Source organism: Sphaeramia orbicularis, chromosome 3 (genome assembly GCF_902148855.1).
Source record: "Sphaeramia orbicularis chromosome 3, fSphaOr1.1, whole genome shotgun sequence".
Lineage (NCBI taxonomy): Eukaryota > Metazoa > Chordata > Actinopteri > Kurtiformes > Apogonidae > Sphaeramia > Sphaeramia orbicularis.
Window position 1 is genome coordinate 42,934,926 of NC_043959.1, and position 27,566 is coordinate 42,962,491.

At 37.8% G+C, this 27,566-nt stretch overlaps 1 protein-coding gene across 2 annotated transcripts; it reads right to left on the reverse strand.

Annotated features, from left to right (window-relative positions):
* Positions 1–9,710: 9,710 nt before the first annotated feature.
* cenpf (centromere protein F) lies at positions 9,711–27,476 on the reverse strand. Of its 2 annotated transcripts, XM_030130830.1 has the most exons (38): positions 27,429–27,476; positions 26,304–26,479; positions 25,889–26,014; positions 25,562–25,632; positions 25,271–25,398; positions 25,006–25,097; positions 24,648–24,924; positions 24,326–24,528; positions 24,060–24,185; positions 23,823–23,951; positions 23,531–23,653; positions 23,276–23,411; positions 23,027–23,156; positions 22,659–22,938; positions 21,974–22,180; positions 21,288–21,496; positions 20,930–21,059; positions 20,449–20,727; positions 19,755–20,342; positions 19,491–19,664; positions 18,351–19,192; positions 18,006–18,217; positions 17,802–17,922; positions 17,515–17,662; positions 17,284–17,347; positions 16,744–16,991; positions 16,532–16,640; positions 16,172–16,377; positions 15,762–15,980; positions 15,197–15,340; positions 14,844–15,033; positions 14,659–14,756; positions 14,526–14,567; positions 13,301–14,425; positions 13,035–13,164; positions 12,049–12,777; positions 11,791–11,924; positions 9,711–10,710 (listed from the first exon to the last, which is right to left on the reverse strand). In XM_030130830.1, exons 2-38 carry the CDS (start codon positions 26,463–26,465, stop codon positions 10,522–10,524), a joined length of 8,520 nt encoding a protein of 2,839 aa, XP_029986690.1. In that variant the 5' UTR covers positions 26,466–26,479; positions 27,429–27,476; the 3' UTR covers positions 9,711–10,521. The 2 variants fall into 2 exon arrangements, with proteins under 2 accessions (XP_029986690.1, XP_029986691.1); XM_030130831.1 differs by lacking the exon at positions 27,429–27,476 and having other exon boundaries at positions 17,802–17,919; positions 26,304–26,465.
* Positions 27,477–27,566: the final 90 nt, after the last annotated feature.

Below are 27,566 nucleotides of genomic sequence, written 5' to 3' on the forward strand. Positions count from 1 at the left end.
TTGCTAATAAAAAATATATAGTGAATTGAGAGAGACAATCACAATACGTAAAAAACATGACAAACTGTGAAGCTGAAACTGAAGCACTGTGGTTCTGTTTATCTTTCAAATGTTCATTGTGGTCAGTTTCAGATGCTACAGCTCTTTCATAATTCATAGTTTCAGTTCTTGTTTGTTCAGTATTAATTGTCAGCCTTGTAAATCCAAGCTGGACTGACTGTACATATCCTGACCAAGGAAAATCAAATTCTCATTTTGTGCAATAATCTACACCTGGCTTTTCTGCCTCCGTTCATAATAATATACATTATATAGACTAAATGTCGTCTAAAATTAATGTTTATTTGCCACATAGTATAGCAAACTATTACAGGATCAAAACCAAATTAATTTTAGTAAAAAAAAAAAAGTCTCTGTTTTGAATGTCTGCGGTCACCAGAAATTTGTGATGTTAAAATAGGGTCACGAACCAAAAAAGGCTGGGAACAACCGCTTTAAGGCAAAGGTGTTGCTGATATAAAACAGCTAAAGGGGTCTTTGTCCAAACATGCATGTGAAATGTTTTTATTAATGAGGTATGATGTGATCTATGGAGAGTTCAAGTCCCTGACCGTCTAAATGTGCCCCATGGGACCGAATTTTGTGGGAAAAATTTGTATTACATTCAGTTGTGAGAGAAGAGTAATTTTTTTTCTCTGTTTGAATCATACATCATTTACACATATGTTTGTCAATTTAAGAGATATTTTTACAGTTAAAGAAAGTTGCAGCTTGTGGTAAAACTGTTAAACTATACAGGGTTCATACACATTTGTCAAGGTCAAATTCAAGCACTTTTAAGGGTCATTTTCAATATTTTCCAGCACAGCACCTTATCACTGGGGTAAAATACAGATCTACAGGAATACATATACTTGTGATTATTTAAAAAAAGATATGCCTTGTATTATGATGTAAACATCTGAAATTCTGTGTCATAAGAGCAAAAGAAATCCAAGGAGAACACAAAGTTTTACCCAACAAAGGGAAGCCACTTGCCGTTCTTCAAACACACTCGCACCAAGACAAAAATTAAGATAAAAATGTATCTGAAGTCGACCTGAGAGCACCGGGGACACATTTTTCAAAAAGTATCACCTCTCTGTAAGTAGCTTTGTTTTGCCATCTAACCTTGCAGAGTTTATATTAAAAATAAATAAATAAATCACATCACAGAGCTAAAATTCAAGCACTTTTCAGACCTTGAAAACACGACATTGAAATTCAAGCATTTTCAAGGATTTCAGGCACCCATACGAACCCTGACGATAAGACAGTGAAAATATATAAATATAAAAACTACTCACCAGAGTCAACAAGGTGATGCCACCTTAACTGTATCTGTTCATGATCTGTTCAGTGTCTCCATGACCAGATTATACTGATTTTACACTTTCACCTCACATTCAGAGATGAACTCAAATGTGCAAAGGTAATGGGTGTTCTGGTGTTGGTGATATGTATCATGTGGAACTAGAGATTCACTCCATTAAGCTGTTTAAACAAAAAACTACATGTTTCTACAAACTGCAGCTTTCATGACCGGTAAAATTATCTTTTAACCCTTTAAACGCTAAACCTAAAATGGTCCACCTGGACTTTTTTTCTTATTTTGACTAACTAAAAGGTTCAAAAATATGCTGCGAGTGAGTCCGTTTGCCCATTTTTCCACAGCACTTTCTTTTCCAGATCTTTCACAATCTAGCAATCATTTACAATTTACTGCATGTTATAATACTGCTTAACCGGTGTCTTCGCCAGCTTCTAGTACAGGTGTGAGTGAAATTACCATAATGACCCAATAAAACCTATAAAGCGCAATGTCTCAGGTTTCAGAAACTGTTGGAATTTTTCCAATTGCACAAACACTGAAAGAGTTACAGCCATTCAAACTGCATATACACAGGGTGTCAGCGATGACACATCAGGTTTTAAAGAGTTAAACTGACAAACATCACATGTGTAAATGGTCACATTATTGAAATTGGATTCAAAAATTATTTATCTGTCACTATTGAGTGTTGTTCATATTTTTTGTGAAGTTAGGTCCCATGGGGCACAATTAAAGGGGGCGCAACTTTACCTCTAAAAAGCACCAACTATAGATTATGATTACGCATTAGTGAGTGACAGACAGTTTATAAAGGATGAGAAAGTGGCACAAGGTATGATGTTTTTACTCATCACTCTATTAAAAGTGGTTTTGAATGTAAGTTAATGTATGTGTCATTATTGGATAAACTTCTTAGAAAACACAGCTTTGTAGATTACCAGTGACTTCACACTGGAAGACCTTGAACTCAGCAAAAATAACTATGAAGAAATGTAGTTATGTTAACTATAACTGTTCAGAAAAAGCAGCTGAAATTACTTTGTCTATGCACAAAAACTGAAGTGGTAATGTGGCGTACCTGTGATCACTACTATGAAATTATAGAGTAGTAGTAGTAGTAGTAGTAGTAGTAGTAGTAGTAGTAGTAGTAGTAGTAGTAGTAGCAGTTGTAGTTGTAGTAGTACTAGTAGTACGGCCTGATCACAATCAAGGTGAACAAGTATATTTGCAATCCGTTATTAATCAGTATTGCAAAAAGGTACCCCCAAAACCATCCCCAAAATGTTTCTTTGGCCATCTTATTACTAGATCTTGCAATCCTCCAAATTTGAAGAAAATTGGATAAAAACTGATAAAATGACGACCCAATGAGCGTGAAAACGTGCACAATTTTATTGGTATAAGAGAGGAAAATTATTGTACATAATGTTTTGTAACACAATAAATAATTACTACTCAATTCCTGTGTCTTTTTTATTACAAAATACACACATCACATTGCTTTTCATGTATTGATCATTTTTGTTGAACAGCTGTTTGATTATCAATTCTTATTCTCAGTATTAAGACAATCAACCATTTTGTTATGAAAACCCTTCTTTTACAGCTCTTTAATTGTAATAATAGAGTGGGAACCTGTTATTTAAGTATTATTATGACTAAATAAGCACAACTAGACAGATTTTGGTATGCTCCCTGGCTGCAGAAAATTTGGTAACAATGTGTCAAATGGATGTTTACGTCGAACCGCATGTTTTCAATGGTGCATTCACCAAAATTCATGTAGTGTCCATACACCAATATACTTCCATCAATAATATCACGTATATGCCTTATAGATATATTGTTCTAACTTGTTCACAAATGTTTATTTCCTCCTGTACCAGGAAGACTTAGTTACAGATCTAACAGAGATGCGACCATGTGGTCAGATAGATTTCCATTCCAATCTTGTAGAGTCCGTACACCAAGTAGTGTCCATACACCATATCAAAATATGTGGGTCTAATTTTATTGTTTCTGTCAATATATGGAATTTTTCAGCACGCATGCTTTGGACACGACATCTATGCAATAAACAATGCATGATTATCCTGAGTGCTGAAACATTTGTATATCTTCGTAGGCATTAAATATGGAGGCTATTAGGCTGGAGTGTCCGTACACCCAATAATTTCTGATTTGACAGGGGTACAAGCCTGCCGAATTTTTAGTAGACACCATAATACAAAAATATTTTGGACTTTAAAAGAGAAATATCAGACAAATAAAATGGCCTGTCTGATTTTTTGATAGACCATTATTATTGTTTATCTATATGTGCACCCATTCTGGTACCCTTGATTGTGATCAGGCCGAGTAGTATGTGTGAATAAGGTCCAGTTACAGTAAGGAAACGCATGGAACAGTAATGACTGAATATTTCGAACCACTCATAAATGCTTTTGTGTGTCTGTATGTGGAGTGAAACTTTGGAACAGTCTGGACATCCAACACAAGCAATGCCAAAATATCCACTGATTTAAACTGTTATACAAAAACATGGTCTGGTCCCAGTATAAAGATGGAGGGTCTTAAAACTGATGTTCCATAAATACTCTGTCTTATATGTTAATGTGTGCTTGTTGTTCCTCATCTAGTTGGTCTGTGTTGTCCATTACCATCTGGTATTGTTCTTACCATCACTGGTATGTGCTGCCCTTTACCATTAGTGCTATTGTAGTTTTTTGGGGGTTTTTTCTTACCATTGTTGGTATGTCATTATTGCTGTTCTTTACCACTTGTGGTATTGCAGTTTTTCTGTCTTTACCATTGTTGGTATGTAATTATTATCACGTAAATTGACGGTTAACTGTTACCTGTGGTAACACCACCAGGAATGTATTTTGTTTCTTTTTTTTTTTTTACACACATTTTGGTTATGCAATGTAAATACTGTCAAATGAGTTTATTCTAATTTGGTTTAGGCCTATTTTGTTCCATTTTGCTCATTGTTCTGGCTTGAAGTCGAAGGACAGGAGTGAAAATTTAAAACGTTATGTTCAGTTATTTGATGATGAGAATGGGGGTGGGATTAAATAAGTTTTTCTTCTTCCCACTCCTTTTCGAGTATAAATGAATGATTTTTGGGGGGGGGATTTGGAATTTGCTTGTATACTATAAATGCTCGAAATAAACAAACAAATGTTTAATGTTTAATATGTTGAAGAGTTCAGAGTAGTTCAATCACTTTACAAATGGTTGAAGTATGAGTAAACTACAGTAAAACGTCCCCTCCCCAGCACAGTAGGTTTTTCAGGTAAATGTAATGTATCACCACACACTGAACTCTTCTCTGTTCACACTCTTCAGAACACACTTCCTGCCAGCGGCTCTTTGTTGGCTGCGCTGCTTACACAGTGTTGAATGGGACAAATCATGCATACAGCGTGGGGATCGACAGTCAGTCAGTCTGTCAGTCACACAGACAGACACACACTCACATGCAAACACAAACACACACTCTCCAGTCTCAGGGCCAGTGATAACATCAGCTCAGCGGGCCCATCCTTCGTTTCCCGTGTCCTCGTCCAGAGTTGGTTCTGGCACTGCAGCTTCCGCTAACAGCTCCAGCCAGAGATTTCAGAGCGGACTGTCATCTCCTCCCTGTTCCCATATCCCAGCATGCCCTGCTGCTTCCGTGCCCACCATCTGACACGCACACAGAGATGTCAGGGTCCACAGGTAGAACACACTTCCGGTTCCAGATACTTTTAACCAAATGTAACAGAATCTTCTTCTTATCCAGTAATTCTAGTTCAAATAGTGTATCTGTGTTTATGTGGGAATATGTTTATAAGTTAAGTGCACATAAAAATTACACTGCAAAAAAGGAATATCTGATTCAAATAAACTGACATGAATTTGGAATATTTATCTTGAAAGATAATTTTTTTTTAGATTTATTTACTTATTGAGACTTAATCTTTTTAAGATTATTTGACTTGTTCCAAGAATTTTCATCCTGAGCTACCCCACCTACAGGGTGGGGAAGCAAAATTTACAATATTTTGAGGCAGGGATTGAAAGACAGTGTATGACCAATTAGTTTATTGAAAGTCATGAGAATGTATTTGCCACAAGAAAATTTCCATAATAGAAAATGTTTTTATTCTTTCTCAATAACTGCCCTCACAAGCTTCCTGAAACTTGCGCAAGTGTTCCTCAAATATTCGGGTGACAACTTCTCCCATTCTTCTTTAATAGTATCTTTAAGAAAGTCGACATTGCTGTGTGATGTTCTATTGGTAGCATGTTCTAAAACGCCCCAAATAGCAGAATCCAGAGGGTTTAGATCTGGGCTAGAAGGCGGCCATAAACATGATTCCCAAAAATTGCTAAAGTTGGATTTGTTGCTGTTGTCAAAAAGTGTTTTGGTGTTCTTGTGTATGATTTTAACTTCAAATCATATTTGACTGCATTTCTAACGGTCTTGTTGTCTACCTCAAGTTCAATTGCCATTTTTCTCATGGATTTGGTTGGATCCTTTAGGATTTTGGATTTGAGAGCTTTAATAAAAGCTTTGGTACGTTTTTTGTTGCTTCCTCCACTTCCAGACTTTCTCGTAATAGTTTTGCTCATAGTCATTCTCTTCTTTCCATTATAAACAGTCTTTATGGACACTCCAACTATTTTTGAAATCTCCTTTGGTGTGACGAGTGCATTCAGCAAATCACACACTCTTTGACGTCTGCTTTCCCGATTACTCATATGGGCAAAAGTTTCTGAAAAGGTATGGATAATAGTGTTAGGTATGATTATGACATCAATATATGTTTGGTTTCAAAACAATTGACGTAGTGCCTGCTGAGAAAAAACAACTAAATGTTCATTGTAAATTTTGCTTCCCCACCCTGTAGATATTACAACTAATTTTAAACAATATTCATAATAAAACAAGCTACACGGTTGGGAGATGATTATGGCGGATGCAGTAACTATCCTCTAAAAGTCTATTCTGCTTAAAATAAGAATTGTAGCATTCTATAATCCTTAGATAACATTTTCGTATTTTAACCCATAAAGACCCAGTGCTACTCTTGTGGCAGTTCCAAAATATTTATTTCTCTATATTTAACTTTTCTCATGTGATTGATCACCATTGATTCTACTATTATCCTCTGTACTTTGTGTTTTTTCAGTGAAAATCAGGTATTTTCCTATATTTAATTTACTGATTGTGTAGATGTTCATAAAAACTCAGATTAGAGTTGAGAGTTATTATATAAAAAACAGAAAAAAAAATGAGGAAAACAGTGACTTTTCTCAACAAAATATATCATTAACTGATCATAAAACAAGTGTCTCTATCCACTGTCACTGATCTGACTCTATGGGTTTTACTGGTGAATCAATGTTGTAGAAGATGACGGTGTTTCCACTTTGAAGCCTCTGAATGTCCAAATAGGTCATATATGATGAACATGAAAAGATGACATACTGCATTTTACACCAATTATTTACATATATTGATAGGATTAGTGACTCAACAGGTACTAAACATTTTAGATCAGATGATGCTTTTGGTCACCACTGGCTGTTTGGGTCTTTATGGGTTAAGAAAACTTGATCAATGCAATTTTCTTACTGCACTTGTAGATAATTTTACTTGAAATAAGGCATTTTAACTGAATAATTAGTTCAATTGTCTTATTTTGTACAGGCCTTTTTCATGGTGTAAGAAGACGATGGCTTCAGTCTCAGGTTTTTTGATGAGGATGTTCATGCAGAGGAGCTCAACTCTCTTTGCCAAACATTAAATAAAAGATGTATATGCAAAACAGTAGGTACTAGATTATCCTTTTTAATTATTTCAGATGTAATTTCTGTCATGTCATACGAGCTGGGTTATGACATAATTCATATTCTACAAACTCATCCATAAGACTATTTAATACTAACATTTAGGAAATATATTTTTGGACTTTTTTAATCCTGTAAATCCACTTAGCTTGACTTGAGACGAAAAAGGCAAAGTATAAGCTATTTTTTTGTTTTCTGTTCTGAACACAGGTCAAAAGGTCAACACAGTGACATCAATACATCTCTGACGTCTATATACAAAAACTAAAGATCAATGATTATTGATCCAAAGTAAGTGTTTCTTCAACACACTGTGACCGTTCACCAGAGGATCACATTCATCTCTTCATGTTTTATTACCGTCATTGTTTTTTACAGCGAAGGACACTTAAACGAGTGCAGGAAAAGAAAAACGCCTAAAAACAAAAGCTGTAAATATTACAGCATAAATAATGAGACTGGGCTGAATTAAGTGGACGTGTTTTATTGAACAGAATATTTTATTGAAATGTGATTTGTGCAGTATTAAGTTGGCTTAAATATATATTTTATTGATTACATTTTACATTCAAAATTAATACTGATAGCAGTAGTAATAATACTAATTCTAACGAGATAATACTGATTTTAGGATAATTTGTCTTACTTAGTGATAACTTGAAGTCAAAGAGTGCAAGGATTATGAATTTTGACTGAATTCTGAATTTTTCTTAATATTTTCATTGCTGTGTAATGAGGTAACTTTTTTTTAACTTTCTTGAAAAATTTATGACAATTAGGTGAAATTATTGATGTAAATCTAACTTAACTTACCCTTAGGATTCAACAGATGTAACATTTTGTTTAAAAGTTTAGTAACTAATTTTGTACTAAATGATAATCTTTTTTTTTGATTACCTTTAACCTTTATGAACACTGCCTTCAGACTGATCTTTCACACCACCACCCTACTTTCTATATTTTGTTTAGGTGTTGTTTTTTGTCTTAATTTATTCTGTCTACCAATTATTTTCATGTTTGATGTATTTATGTAATGCCTAATATTTTAAAGTTGGCACATGTATCTACAAGCTATGTCTACTTATTTTTATTTATTCTTTCATTTTTTTTTAGTATACATTATATTTCTATTGTTATTAATTAATTTATTATTTTCTTTTCTATTTTCTGTTGGCTCAGTTATTATTTCTGTATATCACAGATTTATTACTGTTTATACTTTACGGATTTTCTACTACACAGACTTTGTTATAATGTTCTTTTTCCAGCTGTTGCCCCCTCTTGGACGGTCTTAGGATTGGTTTGTGCATGGGGGGAAAAATAATATAAAAGGCAATAAACAATGTATGCACTGCCATTCCACTTCTTTATGTACTGTTGCATTGCTCAAAAACGATTAAAAAAAAGTTTCGTAACTAAAGTTAATATTTTTGAGAGTATGTTTTAACATTCACTTTTTACAGCAACTGTTTAAAAACTTGAGCTACTCCAATATTAGACACAGTAAATCACAATGACGTGTTGGTTGAACCCTGTTATATTTAAAATACAGTACTGCAGGAATGGTTTGCAAAAAAATTTTCATCTGGGGTCAAGAATGAAGAGATTAGATTTTGGTGGCCAAAGGTCAAGGTCATTGCAACCTCATGAAATACAGTTTTGCATTTCCAGCAGGAAATAGAGAGAACGGTGCTCGTGGTTCTAGCTGAAGGAACCAGTAATCACCTGTTTAACTAAATAAACTGTTGGAGTTAAATCATTTTAAGAATCCTGACTCAAATGAAAATATATCAGAAATGTTCACATAAGGTCAATTGTAAGCATAATAGATTGGTAATAATAGATGTGTGGTGTGCTTCATATAGAGGTTAAAACAGTGAATCTCAGACCAATGACCATTTTCACACAGATATAATGAAGCCAAGATCATGTGACAGCCTTAAATCAACCTGGTGAATTACACACTAGTTGCTTATTAACAAAATAGTCATTAATTTGTGCAGTGTTACGTTATTTAACAGGCTGAGGCTGGTGGTGTAATCAGTGCTGCATTATCAGATAAAAAGAAAAAACAAATTAAAGTTTATTGTAAAATCAAATCAGAAACATAATTAATAACTAAGTAATAACTGAACATGATATTTGCAGCATAGAACCGAGTACCAATGCACACAATGAAAAACTAAATATGGAATGAAAATCATTTAAACATTAAAATAGTTGTACGTGAAGAATCAATCTCAGAGTCTAAGACCTGTTCATCTTGTGTCGACAAAGCTTTACTCTAATGAATCAGTGTCCCATCACACCTGACCCAACATCAGACACTAATACACATTGCATTAGGATGGAGAGAAGACATCAGTGCTGGTCTGTGCCCTCAACCGTAACCATGTAGAGGTTTCTGTGGATTCTTGTATAGGCACTGACAGACAACCAGTTCAACTTCTAAACAGTCAGTACTCATAATAAACACACAAGAAAACACATTTTGTGAAACAGTTAAAAAAAAAGTTTACTAAGAAGGTAACAATTTGCAGCTATTTACAAAGAATTAAAGCAATCTACCTAAATAATCATCGAAACACAAAAATGATAAAATGCAGTGCAGTACAATTACTAAGAGTCCAGTCTACACAGTTTTAGCTGCCATTAACAAACAGGTAACGTGTTAATGAACACACAGAGCACAGCGGTTATTTCTGTATATATCATCTACAGTACTATGTACAAGGACCAGGAAAAGACATTTCTCACAAAGCAAAGCAAAAACAGCTTTAAACAACATAAAACCAAATGATAGAGTTAAAAATGATCATACATTATAAGCTGGTTTACATTCAGAATCATCAGAAAAATTTTGGATTAATTCTGCGACACTAAGGACAAAGTCACTCAACAGTTAAAAGACAAACAGAAGATGAAGAGTGGGATGAAGAAGGACAGTAGTTAGTAGTCTGTCAACTAAAGTTATCTGGTAATTCATAGTTTTGCTGAACCAAAACCACCTCCACTTGTCTGGTTTACCACAATTAACACAACAAGAAGACAAGTACATACAAAGATGCTCAGATTGTTTTTTTTCTATAGTGAAAGGAAATGAGATCATAGCCCTAAAAAAAAGAGGTGCATCACATAACAAAAAGCAGGACATTAAGCTGTACCAAAGTGTTGAAATGTGATATTTACATTCTCTAAATAAAAGCATGTGTTTTAAAGTGGAGTGTCAGCTTTTCATGTCTGAGTGTTGATGTGGATATTCGTACAAAAATCCTGTGTGGAAGAGTGATTGTGTGTTGGTGTGATGTTTACTGAACGTGACAGTTGTCTCCTTGTTGGGCTTGCTGTCTTAAAACTTTCTCCTTCTGCTCTGGCGTATGCCGTAAACTCAGACGACGGACGGTTTTCTCCTCGCCACTTTGTGAAAGAGACTTTCTGTTGGGGCCGTTTGGCACCATATCGACAGACGGACTCTGGAGGGAAATGGGCTCCAAAACCTGACAACAGGAAAGAGAATGAAGTGAGCCAAATGATGATAAAGGTATGTACAGAAAAACACACAGGAAAGGGGACAAAGGTGAATAAAAAATTGTAAATAATTCAGGGGCCATTGAAGCCTTGGGTTATCGGTGAAAACATGCAAATGCAGCGGTCACAGAAAAAACAGCAGGAGGTCGGTCTACATTCTTTCATCTGAACCCTTTGACCTGAAACCTCTATATCCTCCTAAACCCATAAATGCTTTATCTCAGCTGACCCGACCCGACAGGAAACCCACCTGACCAACTGACACAAAGGTAGGAAGGGGGTCCGGACATTCTGTAGACTTATTAGGGGCCCAAGAACTGACACATGTTGGACTCTGTTAAGCCTTCTGTAAAGTTTGTAGATACCAACAGGTGCACACAAAGCCTCGGTGTCTGAAGTACACCTGCCTTAAAGGTGAAATTACACATTTAGATGGACTAGGGGATGGAGGCACAAAAAGAGGTAGTAGTCACTGGTTTAAAGCCCACTCAGGGGCATCCTGATGGCTCACCTGATGGAGTAATTTACCTCAACCTCACTAATGCAGCAGGGTGTTTACAGATGCACTACACTTTAATGCAATGCTTTTCAGGGTTGTGTGTATATTTATTTATTTATTGTGTATGTGTTCCTGTGCAGGGGTGTCTTTTATGTAAGAATATGGTTATGGTACAGCTAATTTACATTTTGCTAACAGGTAAGTGCATAAACAGACAGTATTAATCCTGGAACATTAATAGCCCTTACATCAGAAATTATGACTTTAATACAGAGAAGCTTAACTCAAACTGAAATAAGAAATTGGATGATGGATAAATAAAATGAGACTTCATGTTTGTGGTGGTTAAGACTGCACAAAGTCAAATTCAGTTTCTTAGCAGATGCAGAACACATCACCCAGAGACTGTCATTAGAAATTCTATAGGTGTTTGTAATGTTTACCTTGATAAATGGACATGTAGAGCACTGGACTGTGCATGTACTGTAGGTCTGTGCATGTACGTACTGTAGGTCTGTCCATGTAAAAGTCACATGTCTGTTGAACTCACCTTGTCTGGTGCAGAGGTGGAGGCAGTGGTTACAGTGCTGGTCTGTCTTGCAGCGATCCGAGGACTACAGCGCCTCACTGTGGTTCTTCTCATGATGAATGGACTGGCCTCGCCAAGAGGAATATCAGCAAACCCTGAGAGAGAAGAACAGATGAGCAACTAAACAACAACACACAAAGGGACCAGAAATTGAACTGTTATATATCCACGCATCAGACTTTACACTTGTTTAAAGCTCTTGGCGATGTTTAGTTCTACCTTTCTGCACCAGCTCTGGAAGACCCTCTGGCCTGAAGTCCTCCTCTTCCTGTTCAGTTCTTAGTTTGGGTGTCGCTGCTGCATTGGCTTTGATCTTCTTTGTCAGGTTGTTCAGAGCTTCCTGTGCGGCGTCTTTATCGCTGATGTCACAGTGGCCCCTCTTCCCAGATGATGAGCCCTGAGGAGACCTGTGAGGTGTTGAAGGGGTCACGTTCTCACTGTTTTCAGACATTTTTTCTCCCTGATGTTTGGAGGAGGACTTTCTTTTTGAGCAGCGGCGGCTGTCAGTACTCTGGGTGTGAAGGAGCGAGGTATTGTCTCCTACACTGACGTGGTTACCAGCTGTCAGTTGCTCCAGCCGTGTTGTTAGTGCGTCATTGGCCTCTTCCAGTTTGTGGACTTGGACCATCAAACTGCAGTATTTGTCCATGCTCTCATCAGCCTCCTTGCTTTTCTCCTCAACAAGTTCATTCAGTTCTTGCAGCTCAGTCTTGGTTTCTTCCAGCTCTTTATTCTTCTCTTCTAATTCTTTCTTCTTTTCATCAAGAGCAGCTTTGAGTTCTTCCACTTTCTTGGTTTTTTCTTGTGACTCGTTCATTTTTTCTTCAGCTTCCATCCTCTTCACCTCTAGGGCAGCCTTCAGCTCTTTCACTTCTTTCTGTCTCTCCTCTGCTGCCACCTTCAGTTGACTGAGTTCAGCCTGCATATCCTCGCTGACCTTTCCATCATCTTGGAAAACAAACAAATAAACAAACAAAAAAAAAAAACGTTTGTAACAACACAAAATTAACAATAGCAAATCTTTTGTTCCCTCAATTTTTTTATATATTTGACCATATGTTTGGTAGTTTTCCGGCCATTTTGGTAAATAAACTTAATAGTCATTTTCTTCTCAGAATACCTGAATATTAAATCAATCTGATCTTTATATTGAAACAGACTCAAAGCATCCAGACCTGCAAAAATGCGCTACTGTGTTCGCTCACCTGAGTTGCTTAATGCCATTTGCTTCTCCTGCTCCATCTGTTTGCAGGTCTTCATCCAAAGGTTCATCTTGCTCAGAGCAGAGTCTCTCTCTTTGGACAGACGAGTGGCACGAGATGAAAGCTCTGATATCTTGGGGTGGGGGGACAGGGACATGTTAAAAGAAAAATATTCAAATACATATTGCTATCCAACACCAGTTTTTGGTATTAAAAAAATCTATTTACTGACAAACTTATTTTGAAGCAAAGTAGTGTACTCCATGTACCTGCTCATTAAGCTCTGAAATAGATAATTTGTGTGTTTCCAACTCTTTCTCCATGGAGTTAACTGTAGACTGGAGGTTCTCCTGTTGCTCTCTGAGTTGCTCTTTCTCTTCTTCTGCTCTCTGCTTTTCCTTTTCCAGTGAAGAAAGAGCTGTACTTAACGTTTCTTTTTCTTCTTTCATCAAAGACAGAGCAGACTGGCATTTATTTACTTCAGCCTCTAACTTGTGTTTCTCCTCTAGTCTTTCCTTTTCTTCTTTTAGTGACAAGAGGGTTTGCTGCATATCAAGTTTTTCCTTTTCTATCAAAGTCAGATTAGACTGAAGCTTCTCTTTCTCACTAGCTAGATTTTCGTTTTGTTCTTTCACATCTGCCAGAGTGCTGCACAGGTTATCTCTCTCTTGTTCAACTGAAACTAAGTTTGAATGTAATTTCTCTTTCTCATCTTGCAGCTGTCTGTTTTCCTCCTCAATCTGATCTTTCTCTGCCGTAAGAGATGAGATGGTTTGCAAAGAGGCTTGGTGCTGACCTGCTTCCTGCTCCCTCTCTGCTGCAAATGCTCTTTGCTCTTCCTCATTATCTTTCACAAGGGTTTTAAGGGTCCCATTTTCTTCTTCTAAAACCTCAATATGACTCTTCAGATCATTTCTCTCTTTCTCCCACTCCTCTCCCTGAGTGCAAAGCCTTTCTCCCTCTGTTTGCAACTCCTCCAAAGAGCTCTGCAGACAGATTTTCTCTTTCTCCAACTCAACCAGCAGAGATTTCATCCTTTCTTTCTCTCCCTCCATTTCTGAAATTGTTTGGTCATAAGAGATCTCCTTTTCCTTCAAGACCTCAAGCTGTGTCTGGAGATCATCCATCTGTCTTGTTTGTTTCTCTGCTTCCTCTTTCATCCCTTTCTCCAGTTCCTGTACCCTGATGTTCTGTCTTTCTTCTTCTTCTCTTCTATCTGTTTGAACCCTCTCCAGTCCTTGCTCCAGCTGCTCTTTAACTGCCTTCAGTTCTTCAATCTCTTTGTTTTTCATCTCCAGATCTCTTTCCATGGACTCTTTCTCAGTTCTGAGGTTTTCCAGAGCAGCAGAGAGCTCTGTTAGTTTCTCAATGAGCTCCATTTTCTCCTCCTCCACCTAAAGGTCAGTAATATCAGTGATGAACATGAATGGAAAAGAAACTTAAAACAAACTTTACTGGACATTAAACAGTCAAAGACAGAAAGTATATGAGTACCTTTCTCTTCTCCTCTTCCAGCTCAGCTTTAACAGTCTCAGCCTGTGTGAAAACATTTGTTTTTTGTTTTATCAAAACCCTTGAATCGATCATGAAACAATGTGCTTCTTTTCTAAGCCAGCTATGTTTATACCTGCACCACAGCGTCCTCTAGACTTTGCTCCACCTCTTCCTTCTCTCGCTCGAGGCTTTCAATACGGTCTTGTAATACATCTGACTTTCTCTGTGCAGCTGAAAAGGAACAAATTTACTGTCAGGCCAGCTCTCACAAATTTCACAAAAAACAGCAAAGCCATTTCTAAAGACGATAAGAGTCACCTTTAAGCAGCTCTCCCATCTTCCTTTTCTTTCGCTCATCTGATTCAATGCGGACCTGGAGCTTTTCAATGCCAGTCCTCATCTGCTGAACCTCATCTTGTGTACAGTTCAGACGAGAAGCAATTTCTCCCTTCTCTAATAGAGAAGACTCTAAAGACTGTGATAGGCGGCACACTTCTCCCTCTAAGGCCTTGGTATAACCAAGAAGAAACACAGATATAAGCATGGTAGAGCTTTTTAGTGAACAGGCTGATCATTTTGCAGAATTTTTACAATATCCATACAATTAAGAGAATGAAGTGATGTGAAAACACATCGATGTATAACAACATGCTGTGTAGACTCCCCCTCACCTGTATCTTGCTGACCATGGATTCTGTGTGCTGAATATCAGAGGTGTGGTCTTCTTTGATTCTATCCAGTTGATCAATAAGCTCCTCTCTTTCTCCACACTGCTGAGAGATCGCCTGCTCAAGAGTCTTGACCTGCTCCAACAGCTTCAGTGATAAAAATTAAAATCAAAATCACTTATGCATCACATCAAGGTTTCATCAAACTGTTAGTTGCTCTCATGTCTGGTTTGTATTTATGCGATATCCCTACCAATCAATAGCTCTTCTTCAAAGCTTATGAGCAACAATGTCTTAAAAAAAAATAATCTCTGGTTTACTTTTGCTATAAGCATCATCATGTCTGCAGTCTCACATTTCAACTGACAGAGAAGAAAGTCCAAAATATGTGGTACATTCTAAGGTTTTCTTAATCACTGTAGCCAATAGGAGCACTTGGATACTTCACAGCTGTATCCAAATTGTCCTTTTTCTTATCCATAATTACTCCTGACTTGAAATGAAATCCCATTTCAGATTTTTAACTAAAACCATCTTCGTTCTTTAGTAAACCAGCAGAGTGAAGTACCTGTTGCTTCTCTGCGTCCAGTTTTTCCATTTTGCTTTTCAGTGCTTCAAAGTCCTTCTTCCCTGCTCTGATGTCCTCTTCCAGTATGACAATTAGGGCTCTGGTGTCACAGTTTGTCTTCTCCAGATTGTGAACTTGCTCTTTGCTTTGGCGCAAAGACAGGCTCAACTCATCTCGCTCCTCTGTGCAGGAAACTAGTTCTGATCTCAGCTGGGTTGTCTGGACAAACACCAAGAGTAATAGTTTTGACATCAAACTAATTGTTTCACTTAACGTAACCTTTGGAGCATAGACAACATTCAGTAATACTGTCGTGAGTACAATTTTAACCATGTTTTTACAGAAGGAACATTAGGTCAAGTTAAGGTATCATTACAAATTTTATCTCTGGTTTGTGGCGGAGCACTAACCTCTGTCAGGAGTGTTTCTATCTGGTGCTCCATGCCTGAGCAGGTCCTCCGCTGGGTTTCCATCTCTTCCTTCTGCCTCATCCTCTCCTCCTGCAGCGTCTCCAGCTCTCCCTCCATTCCCAGAATGTGCTGCTCCAGGTTAGCTTTCTCTGAGCGCACCCTCTTCAGCTCACTCTCCTGTTGAAGGAACTTCTCATCCCATCCACCTTAAACAAAACACATGCATTAAGAATCAGAAACGCAACATCCTAGTTGGAGCATGGTTTTCCTTTAGAATTCTGCGGGCATGTATGAATGCAGGTAATATGTAATTACTTATGCCAGATGAAGTAGAATATTCTGTTTCCATTTTATTTTTACCTTTGGCCATCTCCAGCCCCTCCAGCATCTCCATGACATCAGTCAGCTGGCATTTAGAGGTTTGCAGCTGCAGAGTTAATGTCTCCTTCTCCTCTAACAGCTGAGCGACCTACGTAAGAACAGACCATATCCAACACATCAATTACAGGAGAAATGCCATGATAACATTGTCATTTCTGTGGCACCTAGCATTCTGCAGTTCCTCCTCTTACCTGGTCTGCAAGGCCTTTCTGCTCCTCCAAGCATACTTTTAATTTATGTGCTACACCACGTGCCTCCTCCTCAGCCACACTAACTTTGTTCTCCAAGTTTTTCACCAGGACCTCCAGCTCAGTAGTCAACTCTTTTCTGAGTGCAAGGTCAGAGTTTAATACGTCAAACTCTGAACGCAGGGTCTGTAACTCTTGCTCTTTTCTGTCTATTTCCATGTGGTGTTCAAAGTCATCTTGTAAATCAGACCCTGCAATACAGAAAGATTTAATACATGCAAATTATTTACACTATATTGAATGAGATTTGTCATAAATTAATCTAAATTGTCCTAATGAGCATCACGTTTTACCTTGATAAACTAAATCATGATGCAATGTTAATCCACCTGAGTAGTTTAATATCATATTAGACTTCAGTTATATTTTTGAAGAAAATGTTAGTCTTAGAGTTCTGGGTGAAAGTGAAAAGACTCAATTACTGAAAATAACATACCACATTATTACTTTATTTATCACATTACATTAACATTTATTACACACCTGAGGATTGTTCTCCCTGCGCATCAGACTCATTTTTAGAATCAGCACTGCCATCTCCAGGAATCTAGGGAAAAACACAATACACAGATTGACACAATAATTGATGATTTGTTTCATTATATAAAAATACTTTAAAATTAATTAAGGTATAAATACCACAAATATAAACACTAGGTTATACTTTAACAGCTAAAACAATAAAGTCATGATCTTGATTCATTTGTTTTCTACCTGATCTGACTGTTGAAGGTCATTCTGCTGCTTCTCTTCATTATTACTCTCCATTTCATCTACATCAGCAGCACATGCATCCTTCTCCTCCTCCAGATGGATCATTTCTTTCTTAGCGATGTGCTCCTCGCAGTCCTGCTCTGTCTCACTAATGTGGGTTGCAGGACATTAGGTTCAAACACCCTTGAATACATTTCTGCTCAGTGCCAAACTCATTAATAATAATAATGGATTACATTTATATAGCACTTTTCTATGAACACACACTCAAAGCGCGGGCATTATACCTGAAATCCTTTTCCGGTGGATGAGAATGTGCACTTGTATCTAGGAGCGCATCAGTATTAGAACCAACTTCATCCACAGCTGTCTCCAGTGCAGTCTCTGTATTGGCAAGGCCTTCTTCTGCTGTGGCAGATGTGATAATTTAACCACAACATATGAAATTAAAACTTGATTCAAAACACATTCACCTGCTCAAAAACACTCACCAGTCACTTCTGCCTGCACAGACTCCATGCGGCTGATGGTTTCTGCTTGGTCCTGGGTTTCCTTCTGTTCAGAGAACTGCTGTATGATTCTGTGTTGCTCACCGACCTGTTCCAGCAGTGAATCATACTGCTGCTTGAACACAATAAGCTCTTCCTGTAAGCTGGCCAGCTTCTGATGGAGTTCTGCCTGCTCTGCCTCAAAACGTTGGCTCCTGTTAGTTAATAATTTCTGTTAATATTAACCCATCTAAAATTGTAATGCAAGCCAGTGTCAATAAATACAAACATACACAAATCCATTTTATAATGGAACTGGCAAATAAAAAGTGATAAGATCAAGCATACCTGTGTTTGTTCTCCTCCTCGTTCCTCATCTCAAGCTCCTCCTTCAGCTTCTGGTGTTCCTGCTCTGAGGACAGGAGGGAACGCTGGATGCACTCATTCTTCTCTTGGAGTGAAGACACCTCATTTTCATACCTCTCTATTCTTTCCTGTAACTGCAGCTTGTCCTCAGAGTCTTGAATCACATTATATTCTAATCTGTCATTTTCTTCTCTCAGCTGATCACAGCTCATTTCCAGTTGAAGCTTTTCCTCAACCACTTGATTAAACTTAGTCACCAGATCATTTTTCTCTGATGCTAGTTCACTTATTTTAGTCTCCAGTTGGAGTTTTTCCTCATTTTTCATGCTGAGGGCAACATCTAGCTGTTCTCTTTCCTCAATGGTCTGTCTCAGGGTAGATTCAGCTTCTTGTTTCTCTGTAGTCATTCGCTCCATATTTGACTTTGCATTCTGTATTTCTGTACTTAACTGATTAATGCTGGTTTGCAGCTGTTGGTTCTCCTCAGTAAGTTTATTTATGCTGTCTTTCAACTGTTTCTTCTCCATATTAACTTCCATCATGTTAGTCTCAATGTTGTTCTTTTCTTTGACCAACAGGTCTTTGTCTTTAATCAGCTGAGTTAGAGTTGTCTCTAACTTGTTCTTTTCCTCTGTGATCTCACCAAGTTTCAACTCTAAGGCAACAATACTCTCCTCTAGTTGGTCTCGTCTCACAGCATCCTCTTCTAAACGAGTTATTTCACAGCTTCTCTCCATCAACTCCTCCCTTGCTGTGACATACTGTGTCTCCAGCACAGAGTTCTGAGACTGGACCTCTTCTAACCGGGACTCCAAGACAGAGACCTAAAGACACACAATTATAGATGAATTACATTATAATATTCAGTTAAGGTTTGCATTATCCGGTATCAAGCACAATTGCCTGGCCGATAACAATCTAAAAACTTAATGTTCTGTGAATTAAAATATGTTTGTACATTATTTAAATCTCATTCTCTGTAGTATAAACTCTGATTTCATTCAAAACCCTTCTGTTTCTACTGTCTGCTACGAACAGGAGGGTCTGCAGAAAAACTGAATCAAGTGTAAACGAAGTATGACAACAGTGGCAAACAATTAGCTAATTGGACAGTGTTCCTACCTGGGCTTTGCTGTCTTCCAGCCTGACTTCCATATCAGCCATCTGGGTTTTGTTCAGAGCCAACTGGGCCTCAAGTGACTCAACGGTTCCCTTCAGCTCTTCCACCTGATTGTCAAAGGAGTTCATAGCTGACTCGTTGTCCTCCAGGTCCATTTGAAGCATCTCCAGCTGCACCTTCAATTGAATAGGCGAACAAATCAAATTATTCAAAGAAAAACTGCATGTACTCTGACAACACAATAAGAATTCATTGTAATATCAAACCTTAATTTTATTCATGGCGACTGTCTTCTCCTTCAGGAGCTCTGAGGTTTTGGTTTGTTCTGCTTCTGCTTTGTTCAGCTTCTCCTTCAGCTCTTTTATTGTGTTGTCCCTCTCTTTCAGTCCACTTGAAGCTGCAGTCAGAGTGGTCTTCATGGTTTTGATCTCCTCCCGACGAGACCTTAGTTCCGCTTTAGCAGCAGTCACTGCTTGCTTTGCTGCTTCAAGCTGATCTTTAAGGTTGTTCTCGTTATTAAGGAAATTTTCTCTCTCCACAGCATGACTTGCAGACGCTTTGCTCATCTTCTCTGTGAGTTCTATGATCTCTTTCTGCAAAGCAGCAGCCAAGTTGTTTTTCTCAAGCAGGCTATTCTCCAAGTTTGATTTGATTTCAAGAATAGAAGAGTGACTCTGTTCAAGAGCTTCCAGATTCTTCTGAAGTTCAGCATGAGCCAGGTTGACTGCATGCATTTCACTCTGCAAGATGACAAGTTTCTCTGCTGCCTCTTTCCCTGCAGAAACAGTCTCTTCCAGAGTTGATATCTGTACCAGAAGGTTGTTTATCTTCTCAGCCTGAGTATTTTGGAAAATCTTATAACACACAGAAGAACAGGAATACAATCAGTGACAATCAATGATTTGGAGTCTTCAAACTGGACAAAATAATACTGGTCTACTAAAAGATATGTAATGTTACCTCTGCATCTTTCTTCATCTCTTGTATTGCTTTTTCCAGCTCAGCCTTTTGTTCCTCCAGAGAGAGTATCTCAGCTTTAGCTTCTCTGTGATACTTCTCCTTCTCTTCTATCTGACTCTGCAGCTCCTTCATCTCCTGTTCAATCAACTGAACTTCCTTTGATTTTTCCTCGTACATCTTTTTGTTTTCGTCCTCACTATCTGAGAGCGTCTTAATTTGTTTCTGCAGCTCAGTTGACAACTGTTCCTGGACCTTCAAGAACTGATCCATGGAACTGACCTGAAACACAAACAATTACCCTTTTTATCATTCACAAGTACATTTTAAAAAATGAATATTTTGTTCATCACAGGAAACTTGTTTTGGATGAACTGCACCGCCTGTTATTTTTCTGTTTATCCAGAAGTTGGACATCACTAACTGATGGGCAAATGATAGTACGAAAACGTAATAATCTAGTTAAATGATATAGTAAACAAACCTGATTTTTTGTAAGCAGTAGCTCTTGTTGAGCCTCTTCCAAATGCAGCTTAATCTGCTCAATTTCTTCAGCCTTTGCTGAAATGCTCTCCTCACAGTGCTTCAGCAGGGAACCTTTCTCCTCTTCCCACCTAAAGGAGATCAGATAAAAAGGACAGACAAGACTTGTTTTAAGAGCTGCTATTTTCCCATGGAAACAATGAAAACAAGCATGTAGTATTCACACACAAATTGTAGACAGTATATTCCTTATGTATATACTAACACAAAATCCTTATTTTCACAAGTCAAAATAATAACAGAATTCACATAGTAGATAACTGAAGGCTGTTGTATATGAGAAATTAATAAACACCCACCTCGTATTCTGCTGCTCCTGCTGTGCAGTTGCCAAAGTGAGGCTCTCTCTCAGCTGGTTGATCTCGGCTTGGCCCAGTTCCACCAGTTGGTCTTTGGAGCGGACCAGGTCACAGGTCGCCTGGTGTTCATCCTGTAGCTGGGTGTTTGTCCTCTCAGCCTGCTCGGCTCGACTAACTTCCTTTTGCAACTGTGACTGAAGATCTTTCACCTGTTTGGACAAAAGGGGTAAATCAGAATCATTTGTGTTACTCCACATATGTACACTAACAGTCTAAATGGTTACTAAAAGTGATTGTTTATCTTTAAAAAAAAATCTAATGAATAATTATCAAAATATGTCACTCAATATTGAAAGTGAAGCCTGACATTTACACATAACAAAAGGATCCAAGGCTATTCTATTGAGATGTATGTTGCTTATTTATTCAACTCTGGTATTGGACCAGCACTTGGAATCTGCCAACATCCAAAGTCAATATCAATATATGTCAAATCAGACCTGAAAAATATGGACTGGTGCATCTAGTCCAAACAACAGATAAATATGGGCCTCAGCCATTCACAAAAGCATATCTTACTTGCAGAAATTAGTGATTAAGGTCAGTAGTAGTAAAAATTGGTATAGTAGCACATCCATGTCTAAAAATAGAAAATAATTATGTGAAACTTAGTTTGATTTACTGACCTGAGACTGAAGTTGTGCCACTTGCAAACCAACATTCTCTAGATCCTTGGTGTGCTTCTGTCCAGCCTCAGCAAACTGGGACTGGAGCTCTTGGTACTGGTGTTCCTTCTCCTCCAGCTCAGTGCTCTTGATGAGAAGTTCTCCCTTCAAAGAATCTATGTGAGCAGAGAGAGTGGCTTTTTCTCCTTCTACATTCACCAACTGCCTCTGCAATACAGAACAGAAATGTCTTAAGAGTTTATTTACTGTTGATTACACTTCTTATTTCAGAAGAGCAACATCAGCGCAGTTTCTTAGGTCTACAGATCAATAGAGACATACAGATCAATAATGCAGGATTAAATATTATAATTATATTATAACAATGAATATTTTATCTCATATTCAAGCCCAATTTCTTCTTATTTCAGCTCATTAATTCACCTTATATTTGGATTGCTTCAGTTAATACTACTGGCTTTGTTTTACTGAAATGCACTTTTATTGTTTTTAATAGCAAAGTATTGTTGAATATATTGTTATGGAGGTCCTCCTACAATGAGATTGGAAAACAGGTTACAATACAACGTAAACATATTTTAAAAGCATCCATACTGAAGAGACAATGCTAAGAGTAATTAAAGGAAATGCCGTATATATTGAGCATATTTTTCCTAATCCATCTAAGGCATCCACTACACCTTACCTTGAGTTCATCAGTAGCTTCATTCAGCGTGGTGAGACTCTTCTCCAAGTTGCTGATTTTATCTGCGAGTTCCTTTTGCACAGACTCGGTTTCATTAATGAGGGTTTCCTTCTCTGTTCTCCACTGCAGCAGTGCTTGGTATTCTCCTTTAAGTTCAGTACACTCAGTCTGACTCGCAGTGAGACTGGATTTCAGCTCTTGGCTCTCCCTCTCCAAGACGCTCACCTTGTTAGTCAACTGCTCTGTCTGCTGCTTCTGTCTCTGCAGTTCATTCTGAGATCTACAGAGTGAATGAAGGTACTTAGAAAGATCAAACATATATGAACATTGAATAAAAATTCCTCTTTTGTTAATAGTAACATACTCACTTGTCATTTTTGGCCTCTGCTTCAGAAAGTGTCTTTTTCATGTTTTCCAGCTCCCAAGCTGAGGACTGAGTCTGCTGCTCCAGTTTAGACTGAAGCCTCTTCAGCTCCTCAGACTGAGCCTCTGATTTTGCTGAAAGGGCAAAATGGGAAAAAGAGAATACCTGAGCTTATTCTATTATAATAGTAATAAAATTATATAAATATAAAAACTTGAAATGCTGCCACAATCTTCATTAGGCAACAAATTACCTTTGAGGTCATCTAATAGACCTTGGGTGCGTTTAAGGCTCTGGTCTGAGCTCTTTTTCTCATCCTCCAGCTGACTCAGGCGCCTGCTGCTCTGGTCCAACTGGACAGACACACTGTTCTTCTCTCTCTGCACCTCCTGGGGAAAAGAGACAAGGGAGTGAGAGAAGAATGTGAGTTGACTTTTTTCCTCCACTATAACAAGTTGTTGTACACAAACCATACATTTTCAAGTTTAATGCACACAGCAGGACCCACCTCCATTTTCTTGCGGACATCCTGCTCTTTGGTCTGAGTTGCCTGCAGGCTCTGTTCTGCCCTCAGCAGTTTCTGCTTCTGTTCCTCCAGCTCCTTCTCAATCTGCTTCTTTTGGAAGGTCAGCTGGATTGAAGCCAGAAGAGACAGGAGTCAATAAAGAGACAATTGAAAACAAAAAAGGAACCAATTGTGACATAAACATTGTGTACAAATATATTTCATCAAATATATATTGCAAAAGTTTAACATTAAATAAAAAGTCGAACGTAGAGATAATAACAAAGTTAATTACCTTTTCCATGTCAGACTGTTGTACATTATAGTCCTTCTTGTACTGCTGGATCTCTTGTGTCAGCTTAGTCTGGGTCTGGTTCAACTGCTGCTCCAAAGCCCGATGAGTATTCTGCAGCTGGGCAAGCTCCTAAGCAAAATATGAAGAAAATAAAGATTTAAATAAATGCATGCATTTACAGTGTTTGATAAAACCAGAAAAATGTTGAAATGGGGGCATGATTCCTTAGCCTTTCACCTTTTGACTGTCTCTTTCCTGGTCCTTGAGTTTTTGTTCCAGAGCTCGTTTGCAGCTCTCTGCATTGTGCCTTTGACAACTCATCTCCTCTGTGACTTGTTTCAGCTTTTGCTCAACAGATGAACACTGAGATAAACAGAAAAAGAGCTTTAGCCATCTTTAATATTCATTTTCCTTCACCTGTGTCTCATATTGTAAACTGAATGTAAAAAAAATATAACCCACATGAAGGGAATTACTTCTCTGTACCAACCACTGCATCATACCTTAGCTTGGACCTGTTGGTGTCTGTCTGTGGCCTGACTCAGCTCATGGCTGGTCTTGGCCAGGTCTCTGTCCCGCTCAGTCAGATCTTTACGAGCCTGGTTCAGCTGAGTCTGCAGTTCCTGTAGTTTGGAGGCTTGGCTGCGAATGTCCTTATCCTGATTGGCCAAACTCCTCTCTAGCTCTGACACACGTCCTCGCAGCTCTGGAGAAACATTGACAATTAAAGCCCTTATGGTCAAACCAAAAGTTGTGGAAGTAGGAAACAGAAGATTTCAAACACAGCACAATATATGCATCACAAACTAATTACAAACAATCCACCTTGGTTGAGAGTCTTGAGCTGATCCATCTGTTGGGAAGACCCACTGGGACTCGGCATTGATGCATAACAGCTCATTCGCTGACTGGCCTTGATTGGAGTCGCCTCATGGGTCTCCCACAGAGACATACCCCGTCTCTTCAGTGGTGTTTCCATTGCATCTTGAGAATGGCGGCTGTGTACTTGATCCTGCTGTTGCCATGGGAATATGGATGATCCAGCTTGCTGGCGAGCAGCAATGTCCTTATGGCTTACACTAACTGATGTCTGATTCAACATCTAGTAGACAAGAAAAAAAGAAATCATCATGAGTTACAAATTAAACAGAAAATATCTATCATAACTAATAAATGTACTTACTTTGACCTGAAGGACTTTGAGTTCAGTCTCTAGCCTCTTTCTTTCTTCTACCTCCTGGCTATATTTCTCCTGCAATTCCTCTAGTTTGTTATCTGTACAAAATAAGAGCATAACAGTTAGCAAAGCATCACATTCATCCAGATTGAGATACATGTGCTCATTCCCATACAATAGATCAGAAGCAGGTGAAAAATATCAACCAGACAACCAATTAAACTATACTGATATACACAGCCTAAAATATGCAGGATAAAGCTTGAAATACCCTGATGTCTGAAGGCCTGAACAGGAGCTGGTGTAGCAAAACCTTTCTGTGGAGTGGTGGCAGCCTGAAGATCAGAGCAGGAAGAGGACAAAGAAGCACCTGCAGAACGATCCAGTTCATTTTTGTACCTGAGAAAATGGGAGAACAAAGACAGGATCTTCTTTTAGGGATTTGTGTGATCCTATACATATGCCCTTGTTTTAGAAAGACATTATTCAGTACTTATGAAGGTATTGTTCAAATCTATCCTTTTATAAGGCTGTATATAAGCAGACAAATAATTAAACTTACTTCTTAAGCTCCTGCTCCAGTCGTTCTATGGTTTTCCTGCATGAGTTAAGCTGACCCTCCAGGTAGCTAACCTAAATTCAGGAACAGAAGTTAAAAAACTTAAGTTGTTGTTTTTTAACTTCTGTTAAAAAAACAGAAGTTGGAAGGATGGACTGACACAGCAAGCACCCATTATATGTGTGTAAATATATATATATATATATATATATATATATATATATATATATATATACACACACACACACAAAGAATCTTTAATAAGCACAGCACCAACAATTCTCTGTTGTAACCAAAACAAATGTAATTTTCTCAGAGCAGTAAACTGACCTGCTGCTCTTTGACTCCGAGGTCATGGACAACCTTTTGACGAGCTTTCTCCAAAGAGTCACATGACTCTACTAAGGACTGGTTTTCTCTTTTCAAACCAGAGATCTCATTACGCTCACTGTCCACCTAAGGAAGGGAAAATGACAAGAACACATCCATAACTTTTATCCTTTCTTTACAACTTTTAATCAGTTCTGAGATTTAATTTTCAAAGTTGTACCATGCAAAATAATTTCTAGGAGAAATTTTTTTGTTTCACTTCTGCAAATACATCTAAAATTAAGATGGTTCAGGAAACTCTGACCAGATCAGTTGCCCACATACAGCAGATACACAGTGACCTGGATGATTGAGAACCTTCAAATGTAAAGTATGAATGGTTCAACTCATTAATCCATCTGCCAGAAATACAAACCTTTTGTTTCTGTTTCTGTAAGGCAGCTTCTAAGGAGTCCAGCTGAAACTGCTTCTGGGTCCTTTCCTTCTTCAGTTTGTCCAGTTGGACTTCCATCTCCTGGATCTTCTGCAGGGCTTTCCCTGGAAGTCCATCCTTCCACTCCTCCAACGCCCAGCTCATGGTTTATAACCCGACTAAATAAACAGTTTAAGTATATGACAAGTTAACACAAAAGACAATAATAATAATAATAATAATAATAATAATAATAATAATAATAATAATAATAATAATAAACTTTATTAGTATAGCACCTTTCATACAGAAATTGTAGCCCAAAGTGCTTCACATTGATTGAAAAAATACAATATTAAAATACATTAAGATTTGATTATACATCAAGAAAGAAAATGAAATTTGAGAGAAATACAATAAAATAAAAATAAATATAAAAACAGCGCACATGAAAATATTTGATTATGCATAGAATTTTTGAAGTGCAAGAAATAAGATGAAATTCACTTCTATATGGTATTTTTGACAAGTCGAGTAAACCCTGCAATATGTATTTAAAGCGATGGAAAGAAAACTAATGTTTTAGTGAAACAAAAATACCATATAGAAGTGAATTAGTAAACTGTCGTAAAAGTAACTTCGATGATAACCTATCAGTTTGTAAACTACAGGTGGGTATAAAACATCGGTTTAACTAAAGGCCGAGATATGGTAAAATAGGTTATTTGGGGTATGAACTAGCTAGCTTAGCATGCATATTTACAATCGTGGGGTATTGTAGAGTTACCAAATATTATTTAGCTTTGCGACTAGTCCACTGCAGCTAATGTTACCAGGTTGTTTTAAATTGCATTTGTTGTATAACCATTTAAGCATTCATAAGATATGATGTTAATGTTCATTAATCTAAAGATAATATTTAGTCAGCGGGTCAAAACTACATAGCATCAGTCTAACACTAACGGAACTGAAGTGAACAGCCTGGATGAAGAACATGAGGGTGACTTGGATTTTAAGACAATTTCAACAAGTGCACAGGTTCAAACTATAATACGCGTTTGTCAATGAGTAATGGCACATTTCTACGTTATCTAAAGTAGAACTACGACTACAGAGAAATGGACTTACTTTGGGCGCGACTCTTCTTTACCGGACTCACGGGCTGTTTGGGATCCCGTTGAAAATTCAAATTCCACAAGCGGAAACCGCAATTCAGTACAAAAGCACATCTGATTGGCTAATATTTGTGACGTCACCACGTGATGC